The sequence below is a fragment of the Eucyclogobius newberryi genome, unplaced genomic scaffold (genome assembly GCF_026437365.1).
Source record: "Eucyclogobius newberryi isolate DKJ021-1_F unplaced genomic scaffold, fEucNew1.0.hap1 SCAF_7, whole genome shotgun sequence".
Lineage (NCBI taxonomy): Eukaryota > Metazoa > Chordata > Actinopteri > Gobiiformes > Gobiidae > Eucyclogobius > Eucyclogobius newberryi.
In genome coordinates this window covers 8,043,879-8,068,769 of record NW_027316389.1, presented here as the reverse complement: position 1 = coordinate 8,068,769, position 24,891 = coordinate 8,043,879, and the positions used below count along the sequence as shown (strand labels likewise).

At 44.9% G+C, this 24,891-nt stretch overlaps 1 protein-coding gene across 1 annotated transcript; it reads right to left on the bottom strand.

Annotated features, from left to right (window-relative positions):
* Window positions 1-1,778: 1,778 nt before the first annotated feature.
* On the bottom strand, window positions 1,779-3,604 carry LOC140349319 (galactose-specific lectin nattectin-like). Its single transcript, XM_072435603.1, has 7 exons — window positions 3,444-3,604; window positions 3,245-3,263; window positions 3,085-3,164; window positions 2,879-3,013; window positions 2,678-2,795; window positions 2,236-2,362; window positions 1,779-1,920 (listed from the first exon to the last, which is right to left on the bottom strand). Exons 1-7 carry the CDS (start codon window positions 3,510-3,512, stop codon window positions 1,779-1,781), a joined length of 690 nt encoding a protein of 229 aa, XP_072291704.1. The 5' UTR covers window positions 3,513-3,604.
* Window positions 3,605-24,891: the final 21,287 nt, after the last annotated feature.

The following is a 24,891-nucleotide window of genomic DNA, read 5'->3' as shown; positions in this document are numbered from 1 at the left end:
TATACTCTAGTGAGACTACACAGTATATTCTAGTGAGACTACACAGTATACTCTATTGCGACTACACAGTATACTCTAGTGAGACTACACAGTATACTCTAGTGAGACTACACAGTATACTCTAGTGAGACTACACAGTATACTCTAGTGAGACTACACAGTATACTCTAGTGCGACTACACAGTATACTCTAGTGCAACTACACAGTATACTCTAGTGAGACTACACAGTATATTCTAGTGCAAATACACAGTATACTCTAGTGCAACTACACAGTATACTCTAGTGCGACTACACAGTATACTCTAGTGCGACTACACAGTATACTCTAGTGAGACTACACAGTATACTCTAGTGAGACCACACAGTATACTCTAGTGCGACTACACAGTATACTCTAGTGAGACTACACAGTATACTCTAGTGAGACCACACAGTATACTCTAGTGCGACTACACAGTATATTCTAGTGAGACTACACAGTATACTCTAGTGCGACTACACAGTATACTCTAGTGAGACTACACAGTATACTCTAGTGAGACTACACAGTATACTCTAGTGCGACTACACAGTATACTCTAGTGAGACTACACAGTATACTCTAGTGAGACTACACAGTATACTCTAGTGAGAATACACAGTATACTCTAGTGAGACTACACAGTATCCTCTAGTGAGAACAGTATACTCTAGTGCAAATACAAGGTATATTCTAGTACAAATATACGGTATATTCTAGTGCGACTACACAGTATATTCTAGTGTGACAGTATATTCTAGTGCAAATACAAGGTATATTCTTTTGAGAATACACTGTATATTCTAGTGCAAATACACTGTATATTCTAGTGCGAATACAAGGTATATTCTAGTGCAAATATACGGTATATTCTTTTGTGAATACACTGTATATTCTACTGTGAATACAAGGTATATTCTAGAGAGAATATACGGTATATTCTAGTGCGAATACACAGTATATTCTAGAGAGAATATACGGTATATTCTAGTGCGAATACACAGTATATTCTAGAGAGAATATACGGTATATTCTAGTGCGAATACACGGTATATTCTAGTGTGAATACACGGTATATTCTAGAGAGAATATACGGTATATTCTAGTGCGAATATGCGGTATATTCTAGAGAGAATACACGGTATATTCAAGTGAGAATACACTGTATATTCTAATGCAAATATACGGTATATTCTAGAGAGAATATTCGGTGTATTCAAGTGAGAATATACGGTATATTCAAGTGAGAATATACGGTTTATTCTAGTGAGAATATACGGTTTATTCTAGTGAGAGTGAGACCATTACCTGGAAACATTTCCTAACCAGTTCTGATGTTACTCACACCTGAGCCACTGGAGGCTAATCACTTTCTCCATTTGAAATCACGTTATCTTCCACTTTTGCCTAAATGTAAAGAATGTCTATAGGAAACCTGAAAGCTGGTACACAGATCACATGCCACGCCTCTGACAGCAACAAGTGCACATTCTACATGACCCAATGTATTACACCAAAAAGCATGAAAAAGACAGTCACACAACATCATATTTCACAAACATTTAGGTTTGGACTATTGTTACTCTGTTTGGTGGCTTGGACCAGTTCTCTCTTTGCTGATCGCAGGAGGTGCAAAACGCTGCGTCTCGCAGGAAGTGGGAGTATTTTAGCCTTCTCAGTTCTTGCTAAACTTCATTGGATTCCTGTGACTTTTAGGGTTCAGTTTAAAATGATTTGATTGTTTTCTGGGCCGACCTTACTTACAGGCCCAGTAGAATTCTGAGGTGAGCAGGCCAACTGCTCCGCCTGTGCCTCGCTCCAGCCTGAGCACCAGAGGAGACCGGGCATTCTCTGTGGCAGCGCCCGAACTCTGAAGAACCTCCCTTTGCACATCAGAGCTAAACACACATTACAGCACTTAAAGACTGCACTAAAAACATCTATTAATACAAGGGCTTTCAACACAAAATAAGCAAACATCTTTCTTGGTTCAGCACATTGGTCGACTGCAGTTGTATTTAAATGTGTGACTACAATCGGTTTGATTTATTATTATTTTTAAGTCAGCAGTGTTTCATATTTTCAAAAAGAAAGTGACAAAGGACACGTGACACAAGGTTAATGCCGAGAAAAAAAGGTTTTAATCATCAATTATTTTGAGCATTCAGCTTGATTACAAATGCAGAGTAGATGTGGTCATTTTGGTTGATCACTTGGATTGGAGGCTGCAGTGGCAGACATAGCCCCCCAGAGTCAGGGACACGTCCTTGGGTTTAGGGACATCTTTGGCACAGACGTAGAACAGAGACCTGCTGTTTGGGTCGTCGTTCCAAAACGTCGCTGTTTTCAGAAAGAAATTTGTTACAAGTTCTCATGCTTTTCTAATTATTACTACAGTTTGTCAAGAAAAATGTAAAAATAAAAGTAAGAGACGAGTTCTAAAACAGAATCTCCATGTTGATGTCATCAATGAGATACAGTTTATTGAAAATTAAGGAAAGATTTACACGCAACAATTAAACTTGGCAGTTTAGACATTAATTTAGTTATTTGTTAAATCAAAGCCGTCTAAAATATATACAAAACATGATAAGGCCCTTTATCTGAAGTTATGGAGAAGAGACAGAAGGTGAGAGGGATGGAGATGTTTCGTACCTCTATAGTTGACCATGAGGCAGTGCTCTTTGCCTTCATGGTTGTCCGGCTGTGAGCCTGAAGAGGGCCAACGAGTGAAGTCCCAGATGGTTCCATCGCTCCACAGCCACTTCCCCTCCTGTGAACGTTCAAAAACGGAAGTTTAAAATGAGCCAAAAGACTGCGTGGATGTTGATTTGTGACCAGTCGTTTATGTTTTACCTCCACAGCATCAGTTCCACCGAGCCAGGTGCGAGTGTTCTGCCCTGTGGCCTTTACAATCAAGTCTACGATGAAAGTGTTCTGCGCCTCACTGTGGATGGAGGGCAGGTTTGCACCGAACGAGTGACAGCTTTTCTGCAGAATAAACAAGGATTGTTATTTCTCTTATTATGTTGATTATTATCTTTCAGACTGTTTGTCTTTACCTCTGCATCGGTCCAGGTCTTTATCTCACTGAAGAACTTGAAACAGCGAGAGCCAAACTGAGTCCAGCCCTCATCACAGCCTTCATCACAAACAATCAAGGCAAATCATGAAAACAATATTTATCATATGAATGTGTAAAATAAAATCAATTCCACTCACCTTGGTCACCTTCTGCCATCTGTGATTGGAAAATTACAAAATGCATTAAACAGATGAACATTGCATTCACACAAACCACATCAACATTGAGACTAAAGGGGAACTAGACTCAGGACTAAAGCTGGGCTGGATCAGGCCTGAAACAGGAGAAGAACAGGACCAAACCAAGGACTAAACGTGTGGACAGTCCTGTACTTACAGCTCGTGGCGTCAGCAGAGCGGCGACAGCCAAACTCATGAAGAGTATCGGGAGGCGACGAGCGGCCATGAAGTCAAACGTTTCTCTGACGATGAAGGAGGTTTTTAGACGCCGAAGGTTGTTCAATGTGATCGGAGCGACTGAAGACTTTAGTGCTCAGGAGTCACTGTGGCTTTGACACGGGACGGACACATTTATAGTGCCAGAAGCAGGGAGGGGGACATTTGAAGAAAAAAAAAAATAGTGATTCGACGGGAAATTCAAGTTACGGAAAAAAACACAAAACAGAAAGATTATAATCTTTAGGTGGAATTCGAGTGAAAGAAGAAACTGGAGATCTTTGTCCAACAGGTTTGTGGCACTGCTTAGACTCTCGCTCCTGTTAGTGCAGTTTCCACTGGTTGTGAAATTACAGAAAATTATTCATTGGGCCTATTCTACAAAACCACCAGTGTTGAAAGAAAGGAAAGAAAAATATATTTATATAGTTCTGCATAAAGAACTGGGATAGGCTCCAGTCACCCGCGACATCGAAAGGGAACGAGATAGAAAATGGATGAATGGATAGTTCTGCATAAATTAGACTGTCCATGTACAACTTCTCTCTGTAAACACTAGATGTAACGGAGTTCAACAAATCATTTACATTAGAACATGAGATATTTTAAAACTTTATCATTTCCATAAACAGTGTTCCTGTGCCATAATTGATGTGTCTCCTCGGTGGTTCGGGAAAAACAGACGACACAGAAATGATCAGACAGAGCAGCATCGACCACAATGACATTTGAAATATTTACCCCCTTTGTGATTATTAGATCTAGAGTGTGCCCTCTGCTGTGGGTGGGGCCACTCTGCTGTGGGTGGGGCCTCTCTGCTGTGGGTGGGGCCACTCTGCTGTGGGTGGGGCCACTCTGCAGTGGGTGGGGCCATTCACATGCTGAGTAAGACTGAAGGTTTCAAGGACAGCGTCAAGCTCTTTAGCGTTTCTGTCACAAAAATGATCAACATGCACATTGAAATCACCTGTAATGACCAAACCATCAAAGTCTGTGCATACGACTGAAACTTCTCAGTAAAATCATCAATAAAACGTTTGCAGTGCTGGGGAGGCTTGTATAAAACAATGAAGAGAATGGATGGAGACTGTTTTTTATCTTCATTTTAAAGGATACATACTCAAATGATGAAAACACCCCAAAAATAACATGTGGGTAATTATTTCATCTCTAAAGATTATACAGACCCCGCCCCCTTTTTGTTTTCACATGTTTCAGATTCAAACTTCAAGTTGGGTGGAGTATATTCTATTAGAACAAAATTTCCTGTGTTTTTTTCAAGCATGTTTCAGTTAAAACATAAAATCAAGATTATAAGAAGAAATAAAATTATGAATCAAGAATGATTTGTTTCAGTGTGTATGAGTATGAATCAAATTTCTTTGATTGGACAGCCTGACACGCATTTTGTTTTCCCATTTGTGTGTTGTGACTACAGAAATAGCACTAGCACTTTTTACATAGGGCCCCGGGTTGGCTTGATTTTTATTCTCATACCTATTTTTTCATTTATTCATACCTTATTTTGTTTTAATACTTTTTTCATCATCTTTGGCAACACCACAAGCTGTGCATATTTTAACGTTTATGTCAGGCCAAATACATCAGAAAATCAGAAATCAGATTCAAGACATTTTATTTTAAAGCTGTACTTTAATTATTTGGGTTGCCACTTTGCACTTATTATTATTATTATTATTATTATTATGCAGTATGCAATTGTAACTATATAGTGTGTAAAAAGTCACTCCCTCCAGGGGCGTGGCAGGTTTCACTACCACTGTCATCACTGCACTTCCTGTACAGGCCATCTTGTTTCTGCTTTGACTCTGCTCACACACACACTGCCCCCTGTAGGAGAGAGAAGGTCAGAACGGGGAGCCGCACATGTTTCAGGGACATATTCACCTAATCTGATGAGGTAAAGAGCCACATTCTGATTGGTCTTGTGGCGTGAGAGCTACTTGTTGGCCCCCTGGTCTAGTGCTCCCCTGGTGTAGTGCCCCCCCTAGTCTAGTGCCCCCCCTGGTCTAGTGCCCCCCCCGGTCTAGTGCCCCCCCGGTCTAGTGCCCCCCTGGTCTAGTTCCCCCTGGTCCAGTGCCCCCCTCGTCCAGTGCCCCCCCTGGTCTAGTGCCCACTGGTCTAGTGCCCCCCCTGGTCCCGTGCCCCCTCGTCCAGTGCCCCCCCCGGTCCGGTGCCCCCCCTGGTCTAGTGCCCCCCTGGTCCCGTGCCCCCTGGTCCAGTGCCCCCCCCCCCCCGGTCCAGTGCCCCCCTGGTCTAGTGCCCCACCTGGTCTAGTGCCCCCCTGGTCCTGTGCCCCCTGGTCTAGTGCCCCCCCCCCCGGTCCAGTGCCCCCCCCGGTCTAGTGCCCCCCCCCCTAGTCACCGCAGTGCTTTGCCCAGAGGGACGACCAGAGTCTTGAACCACAAACTGCACATAAACGTCACAGTGATTTATGCCACGTCACATTCATGAGCTTCTCAGTCTCACACTGTTTTAGTACGAGACATAAACGTGTCAATCGTCATCGTGCATCAGGCTTTATTGATGCACGATGACGACGCTTAATATGATGGATAGAATATTAAAAAGACGGCAAAAAGACAAACATCCGACTAAAAGGCTCAACGTGGTTTCCTGCAGAGGCTCCACACGTGTCGAGGGAAGCATGTTTTTATTGTGATCGCTCTTGAGGTGAGGTTTCCATGGAAATGTGCTTATTTTGGCTAGAATATTCCGTAGTATGGAATTAAAAACATGGGGAATCTTCAGAAGTGTGATTTTAACTCTATTTCCATGGAGTCGTGCGGGTGACGTCACACTTCTGTTGTAATATTATTCCAAATCTCCAAAGAAAATCTGGAATTTTTTTTAGTTTTATTAATATTTGTTCCAGAATTCTCTTGCAGAAAAGATGCAAAAGGTCGAAAGAACGTTTTATATTCAAAAACTATTCAATGCCGCCTTTCTTTTAAATTTGAAGTCATCTCAAGAGCCCTCTGGTGCGTGTTCGCGTACCACTGGTTCAGAAACACCGACATAATGATTGCAGTGAACGTGTTGCCTCCTGCATCAGCCTAAAGCTGTAATGTCACTTTTCTGATGGAGAGTTCACGCCTATGAACATAAACACGTAACCGGGCCAAGTTCCAGATCAGATCTGTGGAGAGGCGCCCCAATCTGAGTCACATACCGAATTTGCGTCAATCATGCCCGTTTGTTTTTCTGACTATATTTTCATGGTTTAAATAGTAACACTTCTGACATTTGTAACTTTTATTCGTCAAAGTTACCATAATATTGCGCAGAAAGTTTCATAACATTTATTTTTAGTTATTTTTTATTTTTTTTAAATGTAATCGCATTTACGTTAACTGAGTTATATCTTGTGTTTTTATTTGAATTGCGTCTTTACACTGTGTCTCCGTAGAAATTGACCAATGTTTGTGCGCATACTCCGAAATGCGCATACTCCAAAGTGCGCATACTCAGAAGTTCGCATACTCGGAAGTGTGCATACTCAGAAGTGCGCATACTCAAAAGTGTGCGTACTCAGAAGTTTGCATACTCCGAAGTGTGCGTATTCAAAAGTGTGCGTACTCAGAAGTGCGCATACTCAAAAGTGTGCGTACTCAGAAGTATGCGTACTCAGAAGTGCGCGTACTCCGAAGTGCGCATAGTCAAAAGTGTGCGTACTCAGAAGTATGCATACTCAGAAGTGCACGTACTCCTAAGTGCGCATAGTCAAAAGTGTGCGTACTCAGAAGTATGCGTACTCAGAAGTGCGTGTACTCCGAAGTGCGCATACTCAGACGTGTGCGCCGATCGAATCACAAAATGCAGTTGTGTGTCCATGGAGGCGACCCCCAGGAGAAAAACCATGTTAGCACAAAACTTGTCCTTTTCCACGACTGAGCGCATGAATCTAAAAGTACACAACGTGTCTGCGTCCGCTGAACTCGCCTTCACCCCGCGCGTGCCGTCCAGTGAGAGTCATCTTTAATTCACCGTTCACAGCGCTGACGCCGGGGTGCGCGCATTACCGCCTTTATTTGTAATCCCCCGAGTCCAAAAGATTTATGTCCCGCGCTCACGCTACAGAAACGCACTGACAGCGAACACAAAGCCCGCAGCGGTAACGTCCCGTCTCCGTGCCGAATGCTGGCGACGGCTGGCGGTTTCCGGGGGCCTCGTGCGGGCGGCTCGCACGTGGAGAAGGATGTATGGATGTATTTCTACAAATGGACTCTGAAAAAAGACCCGCGTAAGAGAGGAGATAAGAGGAAGGAGATGCTATAAAGGCACTCAGGGGTTTTAGCGCTTGACTGTGCGACACGTGGGAAGGACAATGGAGGAGAGAACGCTGGAAAAGTTGAAGATGCTGCAAAATAAAGAGAAAGTTTGAACAATTCTCCCTGGAAAATGGTTGAGTGCGTATCACTATTGACAGCGCTGATCGGCCCGAGACAACGCTCACGATACAATACTTCAAGATAGAGAGTCCGGAATTGGGTTCTTTCGCCTGATCGGACGAACGTGACTGACATAATTAACTGTTTGTGCACAACGATTTACCATGAAACAATAAAAAAAAAACAATAATAACCACACAGAGGACTGAGAAACAGCACTGAACTCTGAGGTAAAAGTTATGAACCGTATTTTCTGGACTATAAGTCGTCCCAGACAAAAAATACATAATAGAGAAGAAAAAAACATATATAAGTCGCATTTTTGGGGGAAATGTATTTGATAAAATCCAAGACCTAGAACAGACATTTAATCTTGAAATTCAATTTAAAATAATAACAGATGAGAGAACATGGTGAATAGGTGTACGTATGCTAATGCTAACACCTTCAGCTACATGACGTATGCTAACGCTAACACCTTCAGCTACATGACGTATGCTAACGCTAACACCTTCAGCTACATGACGTACAGACAACGAACTCTTGTGGTGGTCAGTGTGAAAATAATCAACACGTAAAATGCGGTTGCCAGTTTGAAAATACCAAATAATCTCACATATAAGTCGCTCCGGAGTAGTAAGTCGAATCCCGGCCAAAACTATGAAAAAAGGTGCGACTTATAGTCCGGAAAATACAGTATTTGTTTTTTAATGTTATTCCACGTACGGGAGACGTGTACTACAAATAAACCTCTGTGATTCAGTGTCGACCGGTTGCTCTGATGCGTGTCCCGTCGCAGAAAGTACGAGCAATTTCCTCGGCAGGCCGGTAAAACATTCAAATACACGTTACATACAGTTTGAAGTAAGATAATATCGCAATAAACGGTAATACTGAAACTACTTTACGCCACGGACGCAATAAGCATGAAGCGAGACGATCTCCAAATACAATATCGTTGAAATGTATCTATTTCTACTAATATTTACTTAAGTGTGAGTCGTTTATGTACATTTTTCAACACTCTACAACTCAAATACATAACAAGAATTTTCCATCCATCCATCTTCTGCCGCTTTATCCGGGGCCGGGTCGCGGGGTCAGCAGTCTGAGCAGGGACTCCCAGACTTCCTCCTCCCCAGACACTTCCTCCAACTCCTCCGGGGGGATCCCGAGGCGTTCCCAGGCCAGCCGAGAGACATAGTCTCTCCAGCGTGTCCTGGGTCTTCCCCGAGGCCTCTTCCTGGTGGGACATGCCTGAAACACCTCCCGAGGGAGGCGCCCAGGAGGCATCCGGAACAGATGCCCGAGCCACCTCAGCTGGCTCCTCTCGACGTGGAGGAGCAGCGGCTCTACTCCGAGCTCCCCCCGTGTGGCCGAGCTCCTCACCTTATCTCTAAGGGAGCGCCCAGCCACACGGCGGAGGAAACTCATTTCGACCGCTTGTATCCGCGATCTTGTTCTTTCGGTCACTACCCAAAGCTCATGACCATAGGTGAGGTCAGGAACGTAGACCGACCGGTAAATCGAGAGCTTTGCCTTTCGGCTCAGCTCCCTCTTCACCACAACAGTCCGATGCAGCGACTGCATCACTGCAGCCGCTGCACCGATCCGCCTGTCGATCTCACGCTCCATCCTTCCCTCACTCGTGAACAAGACCCCGAGATACTTGAACTCCTCCACTTGGGGCAAGGACACCCCACCCACCTGGAGAGGGCAAGCCACCTTTTTCCGGTCGAGAACCATGGCCTCGGATTTGGAGGTGCTGATTCTCATCCCAGCCGCTTCACACTCGGCTGCAAACCGTCCCAGTGCATGTTGCAGGTCCGGGTTTGATGGAGCCATCAGGACAACATCGTCTGCAAACAGCAGAGATGAGATCCTGTGGTCCCCAAACCGGACACCCTCCGACCCCTGACTGTGCCTAGAAATTCTGTCCATAAAAATTATGAACAGAACCGGTGACAAAGGGCAGCCCTGGCGGAGCCCAACATGCACTGGGAACAGGTCTGACTTACTGCCGGCAATGAACACAGCCCCTGCTCCGGTCATACAGGGACCGGACAGCCCTGAGCAAAGGGCCCCGGACCCCGTACTCCCGGAGCACCCCCCAAAGGACACCCCGAGGGACACGGTCGAAAGCCTTCTCCAGATCCACAAAGCACATGTGGACTGGTTGGGCAAACTCCCATGAACCCTCGAGCACCCGATGGAGAGTATAGAGCTGGTCCAGTGTTCCACGACCAGGACGAAAACCACTCTGAAGAATTTTCCCACTATTGTAAATATATACAAGTGCAAAACATATTTAGCCAACACACTGTTCCATCTCTCATCTACTGAAAGTTAAATATTGTGAAAATGTGCCTTCATACTTGAAAACTGAACCGGTTTTAACTCCGCAGGCGTGACAACCAAAAAGTCATTTGAAAAAAACACAAATTTGAATGATGAAAAGTAATTGGATAAAAGTCTCGACGAGCTCGTTAATGACCCAGATGTCGTCGTTTCGGGTCATTTGTAATCATTTTTGGCGCTCGCGTTTGTCATCAAAAACAGGGATGAAGAGCCACTTTGTTGGTCCCAAACTGACGTGGCGGGCCCTCAGCAGATGTCTACAAAGAGGGGTTTGTACTTGCGGCGGTTGTGGGTAAAGGCCGGGCCCCTGTCGCGGCCGCCCCGTCGCGGCCGCCCCGCTCGCTGCGCTCGGCCACGTGACCACAGTGGGGCTCTGTCTCCGTCACAGATGGTCAGACAGAAGTCCACTGTAGTGTGTGGACGCTGGTGGGTTTAACGAGCTTCAGTCGATGGTCAGAGAGGCGGGACTTTGGCACGACATCAGGCAATATCATTACGTCACTGTTTAAACACACATTTTGGCTCATGGACCAGTGTAATCTATTTTTACTGTCTATTTTTGTTGGATTGATGTATTAGATATGTTACTAATTTTCCCATTTGTGTAATAATAGTAAATAGTAAAAATAGTAATAATATTGATGATAATAGTAAAATATCTAAATGTTATGTTTATTTAAGATTAATTTTAATATTAATTTTGCCTGTTTATGTCTGAATAAGTTTGGAAAATAAGGCATTGTGTGGGAATTTTTTCTATTCATCCAAAAAAAAATTAAAATGTTGTTCACTTTGCCGTTTTATTCGTCCACACTAACTAATAAAAAATATAATATAATGTGATATCTTCATTGTTAATAAATCCCTAGTTAAAAGCCGGGTTAAGATAAGATAAGATATTCCTTTATTGTCCCACATGGGGAAATTTCATTGATGCAACGCAGGAAGATACAGAGGCAGATACAGAAGAACAGATCACTTATAGGAAGTCTGAAAAACACTTTCAGTAGAAGATCTCCTATAAATAAATAAAAACTCCCATAGACAAATAAATAAATACATAAATACCATTGTATGTGATCACGACAGTAATTGCACATGAACATGTGTCACGACAGCACATAGATTGCACATGAATTTCACAGTAATTGCACATGAATCACAACAGTAATTAGGGTTAGTACGATTTGTATTTAAAAATCCATGATACAATGTAAACATGTTCAGATCAAATATTGTTTTTACTGATATTACTTCTAACATACAGTATATTGTACATGGCCACATTTTTATTATTTTTTTAATTGGTGAACTGCATGTTATTGGAAGGACATGCACGATAAACACGCCTGATTCACACGTCCACTCTCACAAACACACACATGCAGTACAGTACGTGGACACTAGAGGCGCTGCTGCCCCACTGCGACCCCCGGTGGTCTCACATCTAAGCACTAACCAGGTACTAACCCTGCTTCGCTGCTGAAATGTGACGAGATCGGCGATTGACGAGGAGGTTTGGCCACGTTGTGTATGAGAAAGACTCGTGCGGGTCGAGACGCAGGTCCCGGCGTGAGCGCAGTTGACTTTCTTAAACCGGTAAAAGCGCGGGCTGCACACACTCCCTTTAAGAATGCTGTATATACTATATAATCTGATGCGTTTAGCCCTTAGCCCCGCAAACCGGACGCAGTGACTGACAGCTTACTTAATTGGCTGAGTAGAAGAGAATGGCAAATGGCCAGAGGCTGAAGTGTGGAGCTTGTACCGCACGAGCAGCGGCACATGAAGTGTTTATCGTTGTGTCTCCGCCGACGACAAGGTCATTTTTATTCAGGCGCCCACGTCAAATGTGACACAAAATAAAACAACACAACTAACCCCCTCACGGAGCGCCAAAGACCCCTGGACCACAGAGGGCAACTGTTTCCTGATCATTCATTTTAATGAGCGTGAGCGAGAGAGAGAGAGAGAGAGAGAGAGAGAGAGAGAGAGAGACTACATTAAATAAGCAGATTATTCAAACATGAACTCTCTGTTGGTGCCAGTCCCAAAGTCCAAAGACAACTCTGCATAGTTAGAAAATCAAGATAAGTACCGTATTTTCTTGGCTGTACACTAAGTTGCACCAGCCAAAAAATGCATAATATAGAAGAAAAAAACATATACGTCGCACTGGAGTATAAGTCGCATTTTTGGGGGACATTGACTTGATAAAATCCAAGTCCAAGAACAGACATTTCATCTTGAAATGCAGTTTAAAATAATAACAGATGAGAGAACATGGTGAATAGGTGTACGTATGCTAACGCTAACACCTTCAGCTACATGACATATGCTAACGCTAACACCTTCAGCTACATGACGTATGCTAACGCTAACACCTTCAGCTACATGACGTATGCTAACGCTAACACCTTCAGCTACATGAGGCACAGACAGAACTGTGGTAAGTGTCTGGTATGTTAACGTAACATATGAACAGTTATTCAGATAACTATAGCATAAAGAACATGCTAACAAGTTTACCAAAGCATCAGTTTTACCCCAAATCACTAAATCCATTGAATTCTTCTTCCTCTGTGTCACTTCTAAACAACTCCACAAACTCCAGAGGAAGAGGAAGTGCAGATTCTTCTTCTGCGTCGCTTAGAGCCTAGAGCGCCCTCTTGTGGTTGCCAGTGTGAAAATAATGAATAATATCACATATAAGTCACTCTGGAGTATAAGTCGCACGGCCAAAACGTTTAGTCCGGAAAATACAGTACTTTTCCACAATTTTCCCAGTTCCAAGACTCGATCCACAGATTGAGAATGACTCTAGAGCGCAATCTTGTGGTTGCCGGTGTGAAAATAACGAATAATATCACACATAAGTCGCATCCCGACCAAAACTATGTAAAAAGGTGCGACTTATAATCCGGAAAATACGGTGATATTTTTTTAAACAAAGGCTTTTACTGTGGAGGGCCATGTCCTTGTAAATAACCACTGACAGCCCAGTGCCCACAGGGTTATGCTGTAATTATTCACATACCAAATAAAATCAAGTCAAGTCAATGATCCTGGCCTCGCTGTTCGTTTTTCACCATGACAAGACCGTGGACCTAAGAAATACTGATTATGGTCCAACATTTGTGGATTTCTGATTTGATTTGTGATGATTTTTCTTTCAAAAACAGCGAGTCATCCAAAGTTACATAGACCCATGCCCTAGAATCATTACAACACCGGCTATTTGAGCAATAAAGACACTTGTAATGGAATAATAAATGATGAGTTTAGTGCCCTATTTTGGAACATACTTGATGTAGCATTATCATGTCCATGGAGACTAACCCGCTCTAGAAAAGGTACATCATGCACGTTTAAATAGTGTAAAATGATTGGATCTGGACTGGTTTTCGGACGGGATCAGCTCCACACCCTCAGAACAATGGCACAAGTCTGCAGTGTTTGTGTAAAAAAGTGCCACGGAGCTAAAGTACCGTGTTTTTTAGACCGTGAAGGTGTTGGTGCCGCGAGCTGATCCTCTGTAGCGGTGGTGCTGGGGGAGGAGGGCTGCACGAGCTATGGTAAAGCGCGTTGGAAGATGTTTCCAGTTTGCCCGCGCACAATCGTCCACACCTATTACGTTCATCTTGTCTTCAATTACCGAAGAGATATCTCTTTTCTCTTGGGGAGAATTGTCCTGAGGATGGCTCGGAGCTAGCAGCCCAAACGTGTCAGCGTTGTTTGCCTAAAATTAGATATAGTCGGATCAAGGCTTTAAACGACACATTATTTAGTTTCATTGTACGATTTTTCTTTTCCTTCAGTTGTATGTCAGTTTTAAATTACTTTTTCATAAGGATTTCTCAGTTTACGACAGGACGGAGGTATAGATAAAGATAAGATAACCTTGTCCCACAATGGGGAAATTCCAGTGTTGCAACACAGATTAGACACAGAAGTAAATTAAAAACAGATAACTTATAAAAACACTCTTGTAGAAAAACTCTTATACTCTTAATAATAATAATAATAATAATAACACTCTTACTTACAGCTGTTCTATGGACAGAAAAAATTGCACCAGGGTGATTGACGTTATGTCACAGTATTACACATGAATCTGACAGTATTGCACATGGGACGGTACGACTGAACAAAACAAAATCCAGTAATTTTCCTGGATTCCACCTTTTTCACCTGGATTCACTCACGATACCTTTGACTTCCGTATACGTTTGCACTTTATACGACTCAATCGTCCTTTCCTTTCAGATGATTTGAATCCCTTTCGCGCCGTCACACCTTTCCAAACCCGATTACCGGCGCCGGTGTGTGTCAACCGGCGATCCAGCGAGCGAAACCCATAAGCTCACGGTGGCGGCGGCGGCTCGGCTGTCATCCGCCAATTGCAAGACGACGGACGGACGATGAACGATGGAGACGGATGGCATCGCGTCTCCCTCGAACAAATGAATTCCGAGAACGCCCCTCGCCATTTCAATGAGCCTTCTCCCCGCCAATGTCTCGGCATAAATCATGTTAACCTTCTCATTTTCGACTTCATCCATTTTTAAGGCGCTCTTCCTCGCCGCGCTGACGCATCAAAGGGGGATCTGATTGCCGGGATCGCGTTAAAATCCAGACCGCAGAATATTGTCACTTTTTCTTTTCTTTTTTTTCCCCACGGATGCCAACTCCGCTGTCTGTCATAACTCAGAGGCTGTCGCGATCCCCGGCGCATGCAAATGATGGGCGAGCGGCGGGATGAGCGGGATGGGAAGTGAAAGGGAGAGAGTGGAGTTTAAAGCGCTACAGTGACTTTTGTAATGCCCTAAAATGGAGCGGGGCCTGACAGGAACACCCACATGTGGAAACAAGGAAGCCAGGAGATGTTTTTGACACATATGTAAGGACTGTAAGGACTGTAAGACGTAAGCGGGGAGGGCGTCATCTGATTCAAGGAACTGTGTCTTTGCTTCTCATCAGAATCTGGAAAAATGTTCCGTACAGCAACTTAAAACTAGATATTAAAAGTCCTCACGATAGAAAGTTGAAGCCCATGAAGTGGAAAGAAACATCTAATAATAATAATCATGCAGCTGAAGACATTTTTAAATTTGTACAGATTAAAGTGACGTAAGACTATCTATGACTTTCTAATTTTGACTTTATTTGGTGTATTTGTACCTGTTGTACATATAAATGATAGTTTTACACCAACCGAGCAGGTATTTGTGTAGAAAATGACAGGAAGTGACATCACACCAGGGACATTTGTTCGTTCCAGTCAAAGTTTATGCAGAATTTACACAAAGAAACAACTATTTTTGAATCTCTAAACATTCATTCAACAAAATAAAGTCGCTCTCATATATTTTAATTTGTCAAACAAAAAAAATGGTGACATTAAATTAGTTTTTGCCCAGTGTTTGCTGGGTAATTTACTTGTGTGACGTCATCAATTACAAACAGGAGTATGTATGTATGTATGTATGTATGTATGTGTCTGTGTGTATGTATGTATGTGTGTGTATGTATGTATGTATGTGTGTATGTGTGTGTGTGTGTGTGTGTGTGTGTGTGTATGTATGTATGTATGTGTCTATGTATGTATGTATGTATAATTTTTATCAAAATTGAAAATAAGATAAGATAAGATATTCCTTTATTGTCCCACATGGGGAAATTTCATTGTTGCAACACAGGTAGATACAGAGGTAGATACAGAAGAAAAGAACAGATCACTTATAGGAAGTTTGAAAAACACTCTCAGTAGAAGAGCTCCTATAAACAAAAACTCCTATAGACAAAACCTCCCATGTCCCAACAAGAGATGGAGGATCTGTAGTGGGCACTTAAAGCCTTTTTAATTGTTATTGTCGAGAGTGCCATGGAATTCTTTTGCCTGGAAAATCCAAAATGATATCTGTATTTTTATATGGGTCAATTTTCATCCCTGTGAGTTCAATCGGCCGTCGTTAGTTCATCTGAGGTGATAGAAGTTTGATTTTGTCCAACAAGCTCCTTTGTTTCACACACATCATGGAAATAAACTCATCTGACTGCACGGAACCGTTCAAGTTCAAGCCACAAGGAAGTGAACGGCGACAGGACTCACGCTTTCGGAAAGAATAGAAGAAGTTTGTGTTCTGCATCCCAGGCAAAGAATCATTTCACTTGTTTCGTGAGCATAAAGAATCGCCGGCCGCTTCTACTTGTACTGTTTTACGCGAGATCCACGAAGCGTAACTCACAGTTACAACAACCTCCCTTGTGGTTATGGTGAGGCACATTTGTTGGAGGAAAAGCGTCGCACAGTAATTTAAAAAGGACTAATAAATCAAGTTTGTTATCTTAAGTTCGGGGCGGCTACACTATTTAAGCATCCAGGTCACACACATCAGCGTTCGTGACTTTGTGCCCCTTCGTCCGACCCTCTTTTATCTATTATTCTAATTTGTGACCTAGATGGGGGTATCGAGGCCCGGGAGCCTACAGCCCACATTGCCAGAAGCCCCAAAACTGCATTAATTTCTGTACAAATGTGTCTCGTACGTCAATAAACACTGCATCGTAGCTGGGGTTGCGGCCCTTGCTAGTGAATTCCTTTTATTATTGGTCCTTCCCACAGATTTTTTTTACACTGAGCTGAATCACTGAACCACTCTTCAAACCAAAAAGGAGAAACGTAGCTGTTGTTTTCTGCTTTCATTGTTTAGACGGAACTGGGTCAAGGTCGGTCTGAGGCCAAACTCGGTGACCTGCTCTGATCCTGCACTCCTCCCTGTGGACGGGCCTCAGTCCGCCCCCCTCAGAACAGTTCAAATCGGAGAGGAAAAAAGGAGAGAAAGAGAGTGGAGAGATGATAGTGAGAGGGGTTAGAAGGACCGGCGGGAGCAGACCTGCAGCTCCTCTCACACAGTCATTATCTCCAATTCTTTGTGTTGCCGTGTAAACCGAAAACCACTCGTAGCACAGAGAATAGGCCCAGTGCAACGCTAAATGAATTCTTAACTCAACTCGATTCCTGAATGTGAGATGATTTAAAGTGACGTATGACAGGTTTCTACGATGTTGACTTTATTTGGTGCCTGTTGTACATAAACTGTTATAGTTTTACACCAATCGAGCAGGTATTTGGGGAGAAAACGTTGAAAAATCTGTTGAAAATGACAGGAAGTGACATCACACCAGGGACATTTGTTCATTCCAGTCAAAGTTTATGCAGAATTTACACAAAGAAACAACTTTTTTGACTCTCTAAACATTAGTTCAACAAAATAAAGTCGCTTTGATATATTTTTATTTGTCAAATTGAAAAAAAATTGACTTGATTTGCAGGGTAATTTCCTAGTGTGATGTCATCAATTACAAACAGGAAGTGAAATTGTACAGCTAAAAAAATTGCTATTCTGTGATAACATTTGTATAATTTTGAGTAAAATTCAAAACATATTTATCTTTAACTGCATTTTAGTTCAATGAGTCATTTGACCTGTAGGGGGCATTTTAAATAAACAACCAAATAATGCTCTTGTCCTTAAACATATAGATTGTGCACACAAAGGGGCTGTAGCTCTCGACGACATCAATAAGCTTAAATAAAGTAAAAATAACTTATAAACATTTACAGACAAATGAAACAAACAGTCACACACAATATCCAGCTAAAACATCAATAAAACATCCATTAAGTAAGATCATGCAAACAAAAGCGCTGGTGTGTGCGTCATCTTTGACACGTTCTTTGAATTCATAAAAAGGCGCGAGATTATGTGTTTTGTTCCATAAACAAAGAGCAACGTTGATGAAAGCCTTTTATCCTGACTCTGTGTCGAGGCGCGGGTGTAATATAAGAACCCAATCCAGGTTTGTTTGTTCAGCACGTTTTACCAACACAAGGTCTCCAAAGTGCTGCACAACAAAAACAAAACAAGCACAGGGAAAATATGCAGGAAAAAAATAAGGCAGAGCAAAAATAAGGCAGAGCAAAATAATATTATGTCTGTTTGCCGTAACCCGACCGAGCCGTCAAAATTATAGCCGACTGAAAAAAAAATATCAGCATTTTGTCAAAATTATGCCAAATTCTTTTATTTTTCTTATATTTTGCCGACTCACCGACCGTTTTTTCAAAAAAGCGCCGTGTTGAATAATTTTGTATCACTGGAACTCGCTAAAAATATTACGAAGCCGAGAAATAAATTAAAATGAAACTTAACACGAGCGGAGAACGTTCAAGTCATTGTCTGTTGAAGCCTGACCCCTGGCGGTCACTGACCCCTGGCGGTCACTGACCCCTGGCGGTCCCTGCGTGTCACTGGCAGAATTGAAAAAACGGGATTTGACAGTGGCTGAAATATGCAGAATTTGTCATATATGATGACCAAGACGTCGACGATTCTACGACATGAAAATGGCCAACAAATAAAATAATTTTCCTGTACAAAAATAGTTTATTAGGTGGACTCATTTTTTTGTTTTGTACATTTACGGTAGCATCGCTTTTGATAAATGTTAATATTAACTTAATTTCATAGGCAAATTATCATTACATTCTATATACAAATTTGGAATGTTTAATGCTTTAAAGTAAAAAAAAAAAAATAAATAAAAATTACCTTCCTACCTACCCACTTGAAAAAAATTGGTAGGGTTACACAAAACATACAATTAATTTTGGATCTTTTTTTTGGCTTCAAAGTTAAAAAATAAAAAAAGAATTTACCTACCTACCTACCCAATTGAAAAATGGTGGGTCGGGTTACAGCAAACAGACAATTTATTTGGGGCAGCCTAAGAAATAAATATGTACAAATCCAATTATATTATACAAATACAATTCTCATGCCGGGTTAAACGCCAGTGAATAAAGTGTGTTTTTAAATGAGACTTGAAGGTGCCGTCTTTATGTGGGAGGAAGAGCGTTCCAAAGTTTAGGAAAGTCTCGGTTGCCCTGGTTTTTGACTCTCGTTTTTGAAGAGACTCAGGAAGTTGGAGCTGGCCTGATTTGAGTCCAGATGAAAGCTGAAGGTGATAAAAACTAGATTTAACCACTTCAACCGCTTGCTTTTCAAACTTAACATCAATCAATGCTGATGCCAGGGCTGCTCTGTCAGTCTTGAAAACAACAATTTCCATTTTTGTCTCATTTAGGTCCAGGACGTCATCCACACATTTCAGGACGCACAGAGACCTAAACTGATCCGATATTCAGCTAACGTAACAAATAATCAGCCTTATAAGCAAACAAAAGGCAGCACTGTTCTCTTCTCACATCTGTCGGGTCCTAAATATCTAAGAAAACAAGACAATGAAATGGTCGTCGTAAAAAGAGTTTCTTTCCCTGACAATTACAGCTAATACAAAATGTGGAGCGTTAACCTGTCCCTAACACAGGAAAAATGAATGTTAATGAAGGTTGAAATCAGGCCGCTCCTCCGTAGACCTCCTCTTCTTATTGATCAGCCCAGTTTACCTACCTTTAAGAGTTAATCCTCTATGACAGGTGCGCCAGGGAGTGTAAGACATGACGATGAACAGACAAGGAACACACAAAGAAGCAAGCAAGAGGAATATATATTTGCAGTGTGCGGGTGAAGTTATATCAATGTTAAAGGTGTGTTAATGCATTACAATAGTACAAGTTTATTAATGACAACACATCCAACGATTGCCGTCCTACTTTCAAGTACATTTCACAGCGGTAAAGAGAGACAGTAATCATTTATCACCAAACGCTGGACTTGATCTTGCGCTAAACCGCTCCATTTCTTTTGACGCCAACTGCAATGCCGAACAGAGAACGTGAGCAAAAAGATACCGTCAGTTACTCTAAAATCAGCCAAACCCAACGCGTTACATAACGAGACGTGAAAACGCGGCGAAAACGTCAAAAACGAATCCCGAAAAAGCTCGTTTCTTGTTTAGCTCCGGCACATCTCCCAGCGCCGCCGACTTGGAATCACTTATTGACGTCTCGTGAATGACGGAGAACGGCTTTGTTATTCAAAAAGCGCACTTCGGATTTGAATTCATCAAGAAATCGTTCGTCGTTAACAGAAAATACGCAAGAGGATCTCGACACAAACTTGCACGAATACAAACCGTTTCTGCAGTAGGTCAGGTGGGATTACACGCCGATTGCCTTCTCTCTTTCCTGTGTTTCTGTGTGTGTGTGTGTGTCTGTGTGTGTGTGTGTGTGTGTGTGTGTGTGTCTGTGTGTGTGTGTGTGTGTGTGTCTGTGTGCACACTCCAGCAGACAGTATTGGACTACCTGTCTGCTTCTATTGGCATCTACAATTTCCTCACTTCATCCTGGCCCCAGATCCGGCGCCGCTAAGCTAACTGTGAGCTATCGCTGTCACAATATCGCCGGCCGCCTTTTTCACACTCTCTTCCCGTGCGATTCCGGCCCACTGTTTGTACAAGGAAAGAGGTAAAACGACCCAAAAAATGTATGTAAGTCTGAAATAGGGCGGCGACGGTTCAGTTCTGTTGGCATTTTTTACTCTTATCTAGTTAAAATGTGTCTTAAAAAGCTTAACGTGAAGTATTCTCATTTCGCTAATGTGTCTGGAGCGAGGCAGACACATTGTATATTGTAATTAGTAGGATTTATTTGACTGTTGCAGATAGAGGTTCACTCAAAGTCGTCTCCGCCTCCCCGGGGAGCTAAAGACGAGATATTCAAATCTCATTGCCCACGCCGATCACGGAGAAGGCATCTGTCGCAATAATCAGCGCAAACACAAATTAATCCAACGTTTTTTTTAACGTCTACAATAACGTTTCATTTATTTCTGATTTATTTCGTGGCAATTACTTTGACGGAACCAGATGCACAAGTTATATGCAAGTTTTATATATCGTTTTCAACACATTGCATGGGATCCAGAATTGTCACTTCTTTAATTTTTCACAAAAAAATCCTCAATGCTCAAAAACAAGCCAAACTCAAACAGTACAGTGCAATCAGATTTGTTTATTTACGTATATTTTACGACGTATGTGAAGTTTGTTCAAGGGTCCGCACTTTCTTTCAGTCCCTGTGATACTCTTTACCTTTGTTTTGATGTAGAAGGATCGTGCATGTCTCTGATTGGCTAATCCACCTGTCAATCACGCCCATCAGAACGGAGGCGCAGATGTCGTACTTAAAGTGACGTGTGACAGGCTTTTGCATTTTCTAATTTTGACTTTATTTCATGTATTTATACCTGTTGTACATGTGAATTATAGTTTTACACCAATCGAGCAGGTATTTGTGGAGAAAACGTTGAAAAATTGGTTCAAAAAAATTACAGGAAGTGCCATCACATTAGGGACGATCAAAGTTTATGCATAATTTACAGAAAGAAACACCTTCTTTGACCCACTTAACGTTATTTCAACAAAATAAAGACACTCTCATATAGTTTTATTTGTCAAAAAAAATGGGGACATTAGGTAATTTCCTAGTGTGATGTCATCAATTACAAACAGGAAGTGACATTATAAACCTTTAAAAAATTGCTAATCTGGGCAAACTATATTTATTTTAATTTAATTTTAGTTCAAGGAGTCGTCTAATCCGTCAGAGGCACTTGAAGTCCATACAGGCGTTTAGGACAATAATTAATCAAACATTTTTTAATTTCAGACCCATTTTCAGATGTTTGTTAACGTTTAGCTCAGTTTATAGTTTTAGTGGTGGAATAGTTGTGAAACATGATTTAAATGAAATAAAAAAACTCTTTCAACGTGCTAAATGTCACGCAAATGTCACAATAATTCCTCCACATGTTTTTCTGTCCAACTCTTTAATGTTAATTGCCTGTTTGTACAATGACAGTGTTGTGTACGTGTTGTGTACGTGTTGTGTACGTGTTGTGTACGTGTTGTATACGTGTTGTGTACGTGTTGTGTACGTGTTGTGTACGTGTTGTATACGTGTTGTATACGTGTTGTGTACGTGTTGTGTACGTGTTGTGTATGTGTTGTGTACGTGTTGTGTACGTGTTGTGTACGTGTTGTATACGTGTTGTGTATGTGTTGTGTACGTGTTGTGTACGTGTTGTGTACGTGTTGTGTTCGTGGAGATAAAATGAAAACAGCTCCAGTTTTGTGAAACCTTTTTGCCAAAACTCTTGATCTGGCCGTTTATGTTTAGTGAGCAAATGTAAAATATGAAAAAGATATGCAAAACTGAGGCAATTGCAGCCACATTACGCTGTTTTCTTATCAAAACACATCTGCTTCTTATCAAAACACATCTGCTTCAACTGCATAATGGTTTCAGTTCGTGTTGTCGATCGCTATGGCGACGGCGCTGGTCTTTCACGCAGAACACTCGGTGAAACGTTTCCCCGGCTTGTCTGCTCCGTCTTCGGCCCGTCCCAGTGTGTGTGGGATGTCGGGCGCAGATGTTTGGCGTCGTTTGCCACACGGGTCCACGTGAGCGCCACACGGGTCCACGTGAACGCCACACGGGTCCACGTCAGCGCCACACGGGGCCACGTCAGCGCCACACGGGGCCACGTCAGCGCCACACGGGTCAATGTGAGCGCCACACGGGTCCACGTGAGCGCCACACGGGTCCGCGTGAGCGCCACACGGGGCCACGTGAGCGCCACACGGGTCCGCGTGAGCGCCACACGGGTCCGCGTGAGCGCCACACGGGTCCGCGTGAGCGCCACACGGGTCCGCGTGAGCGCCACACGGGTCCACGTGAGCGCCACACAGGTCCACGTGAGCGCCACACGGGTCCACGTGAGCGCCACACGGGTCCGCGTGAGCGCCACACGGGTCCGCGTGAGCGCCACACGGGTCCACGTGAACGCCACACGGGTCCACGTCAGCGCCACACGGGGCCACGTCAGCGCCACACGGGTCCACGTGAGCGCCACACTGGTCCGCGTGAGCGCCACACGGGGCCACGTGAGCGCCACACGGGTCCACGTGAGCGCCACACGGGTCCGCGTGAGCGCCACACGGGTCCGCGTGAGCGCCACACGGGTCCACGTGAGCGCCACACGGGTCCACGTGAGCGCCACACGGGGCCACGTGAGCCACGGATCCACGTGAGCGCCACACGGGTCCAGGTGAGCTCCACACGGGTCCGCGTGAGCGCCACACGGGTCCACACGGGTCCACGTGAGCGCCACACAGGTCCACATGAGCGCCACACGAGCGCCACACGGGGCCACGTGAGCGCCACACGGGTCCACATGAGCGCCACACAGGTCCGCGTGAGCGACACCCGGGTCCGCGTGAGCGCCACACGGGTCCGCGTGAGCTCCACACGGGTCCGCGTGAGCGCCACACGGGTCCACACGGGTCCACGTGAGCGCCACACGGGGCCACGTGAGCGCCACACGGGTCCACATGAGCGCCACACGGGTCCGCGTGAGCGCCACACGGGTCCACGTGAGCGCCACACGGGTCCGCGTGAGCGCCACACGGGTCCACGTGAACGCCACACGGGTCCACGTCAGCGCCACACGGGGCCACGTCAGCGCCACACGGGGCCACGTCAGCGCCACACGGGGCCACGTCAGCGCCACACGGGTCAATGTGAGCGCCACACGGGTCCACGTGAGCGCCACACGGGTCCGCGTGAGCGCCACACGGGGCCACGTGAGCGCCACACGGGTCCGCGTGAGCGCCACACGGGTCCGCGTGAGCGCCACACGGGTCCGCGTGAGCGCCACACGTGAGCCACGGATCCACGTGAGCGCCACACGGGGCCACGTGAACGCCACACGGGTCCACGTCAGCGCCACACGGGGCCACGTCAGCGCCACACGGGGCCACGTCAGCGCCACACGGGGCCACGTCAGCGCCACACGGGTCAATGTGAGCGCCACACGGGTCCACGTGAGCGCCACACGGGTCCGCGTGAGCGCCACACGGGGCCACGTGAGCGCCACACGGGTCCGCGTGAGCGCCACACGGGTCCGCGTGAGCGCCACACGGGTCCGCGTGAGCGCCACACGGGTCCGCGTGAGCGCCACACGGGTCCGCGTGAGCGCCACACGGGGCCACGTGAGCGCCACACGGGTCCGCGTGAGCGCCACACGGGTCCACGTGAGCGCCACACCGGTCCACGTGAGCGCCACACAGGTCCGCGTGAGCGCCACACTGGTCCGCGTGAGCGCCACACGGGGCCACGTGAGCGCCACACGGGTCCGCGTGAGCGCCACACGGGTCCGCGTGAGCGCCACACGGGTCCGCGTGAGCGCCACACGGGTCCACGTGAGCGCCACACGGGTCCACGTGAGCGCCACACGGGGCCACGTGAGCCACGGGTCCACGTGAGCGCCACACGGGTCCAGGTGAGCTCCACACGGGTCCGCGTGAGCGCCACACGGGTCCACACGGGTCCACGTGAGCGCCACACAGGTCCACATGAGCGCCACACGAGCGCCACACGGGGCCACGTGAGCGCCACACGGGTCCACATGAGCGCCACACGGGTCCGCGTGAGCGACACCCGGGTCCGCGTGAGCGCCACACGGGTCCGCGTGAGCTCCACACGGGTCCGCGTGAGCGCCACACGGGTCCGCGTGAGCGCCACACGGGTCCACACGGGTCCACGTGAGCGCCACACGGGGCCACGTGAGCGCCACACGGGTCCACATGAGC

Coding starts and splice junctions, on each gene's coding strand:
- LOC140349319 (XM_072435603.1), bottom strand. CDS start 3,512: ATGGCCGCTCGTCGCCTCCCGATACTCTTCATGAGTTTGGCTGTCGCC. Junction 2,363..2,677: donor CCTCATGGTCAACTATAGAG/GTACGAAACATC, acceptor TTCTGAAAACAG/CGACGTTTTGGAACGACGAC. Junction 1,921..2,235: donor CACTGCAGCCTCCAATCCAA/GTGATCAACCAA, acceptor ATGTGTGTTTAG/CTCTGATGTGCAAAGGGAGG.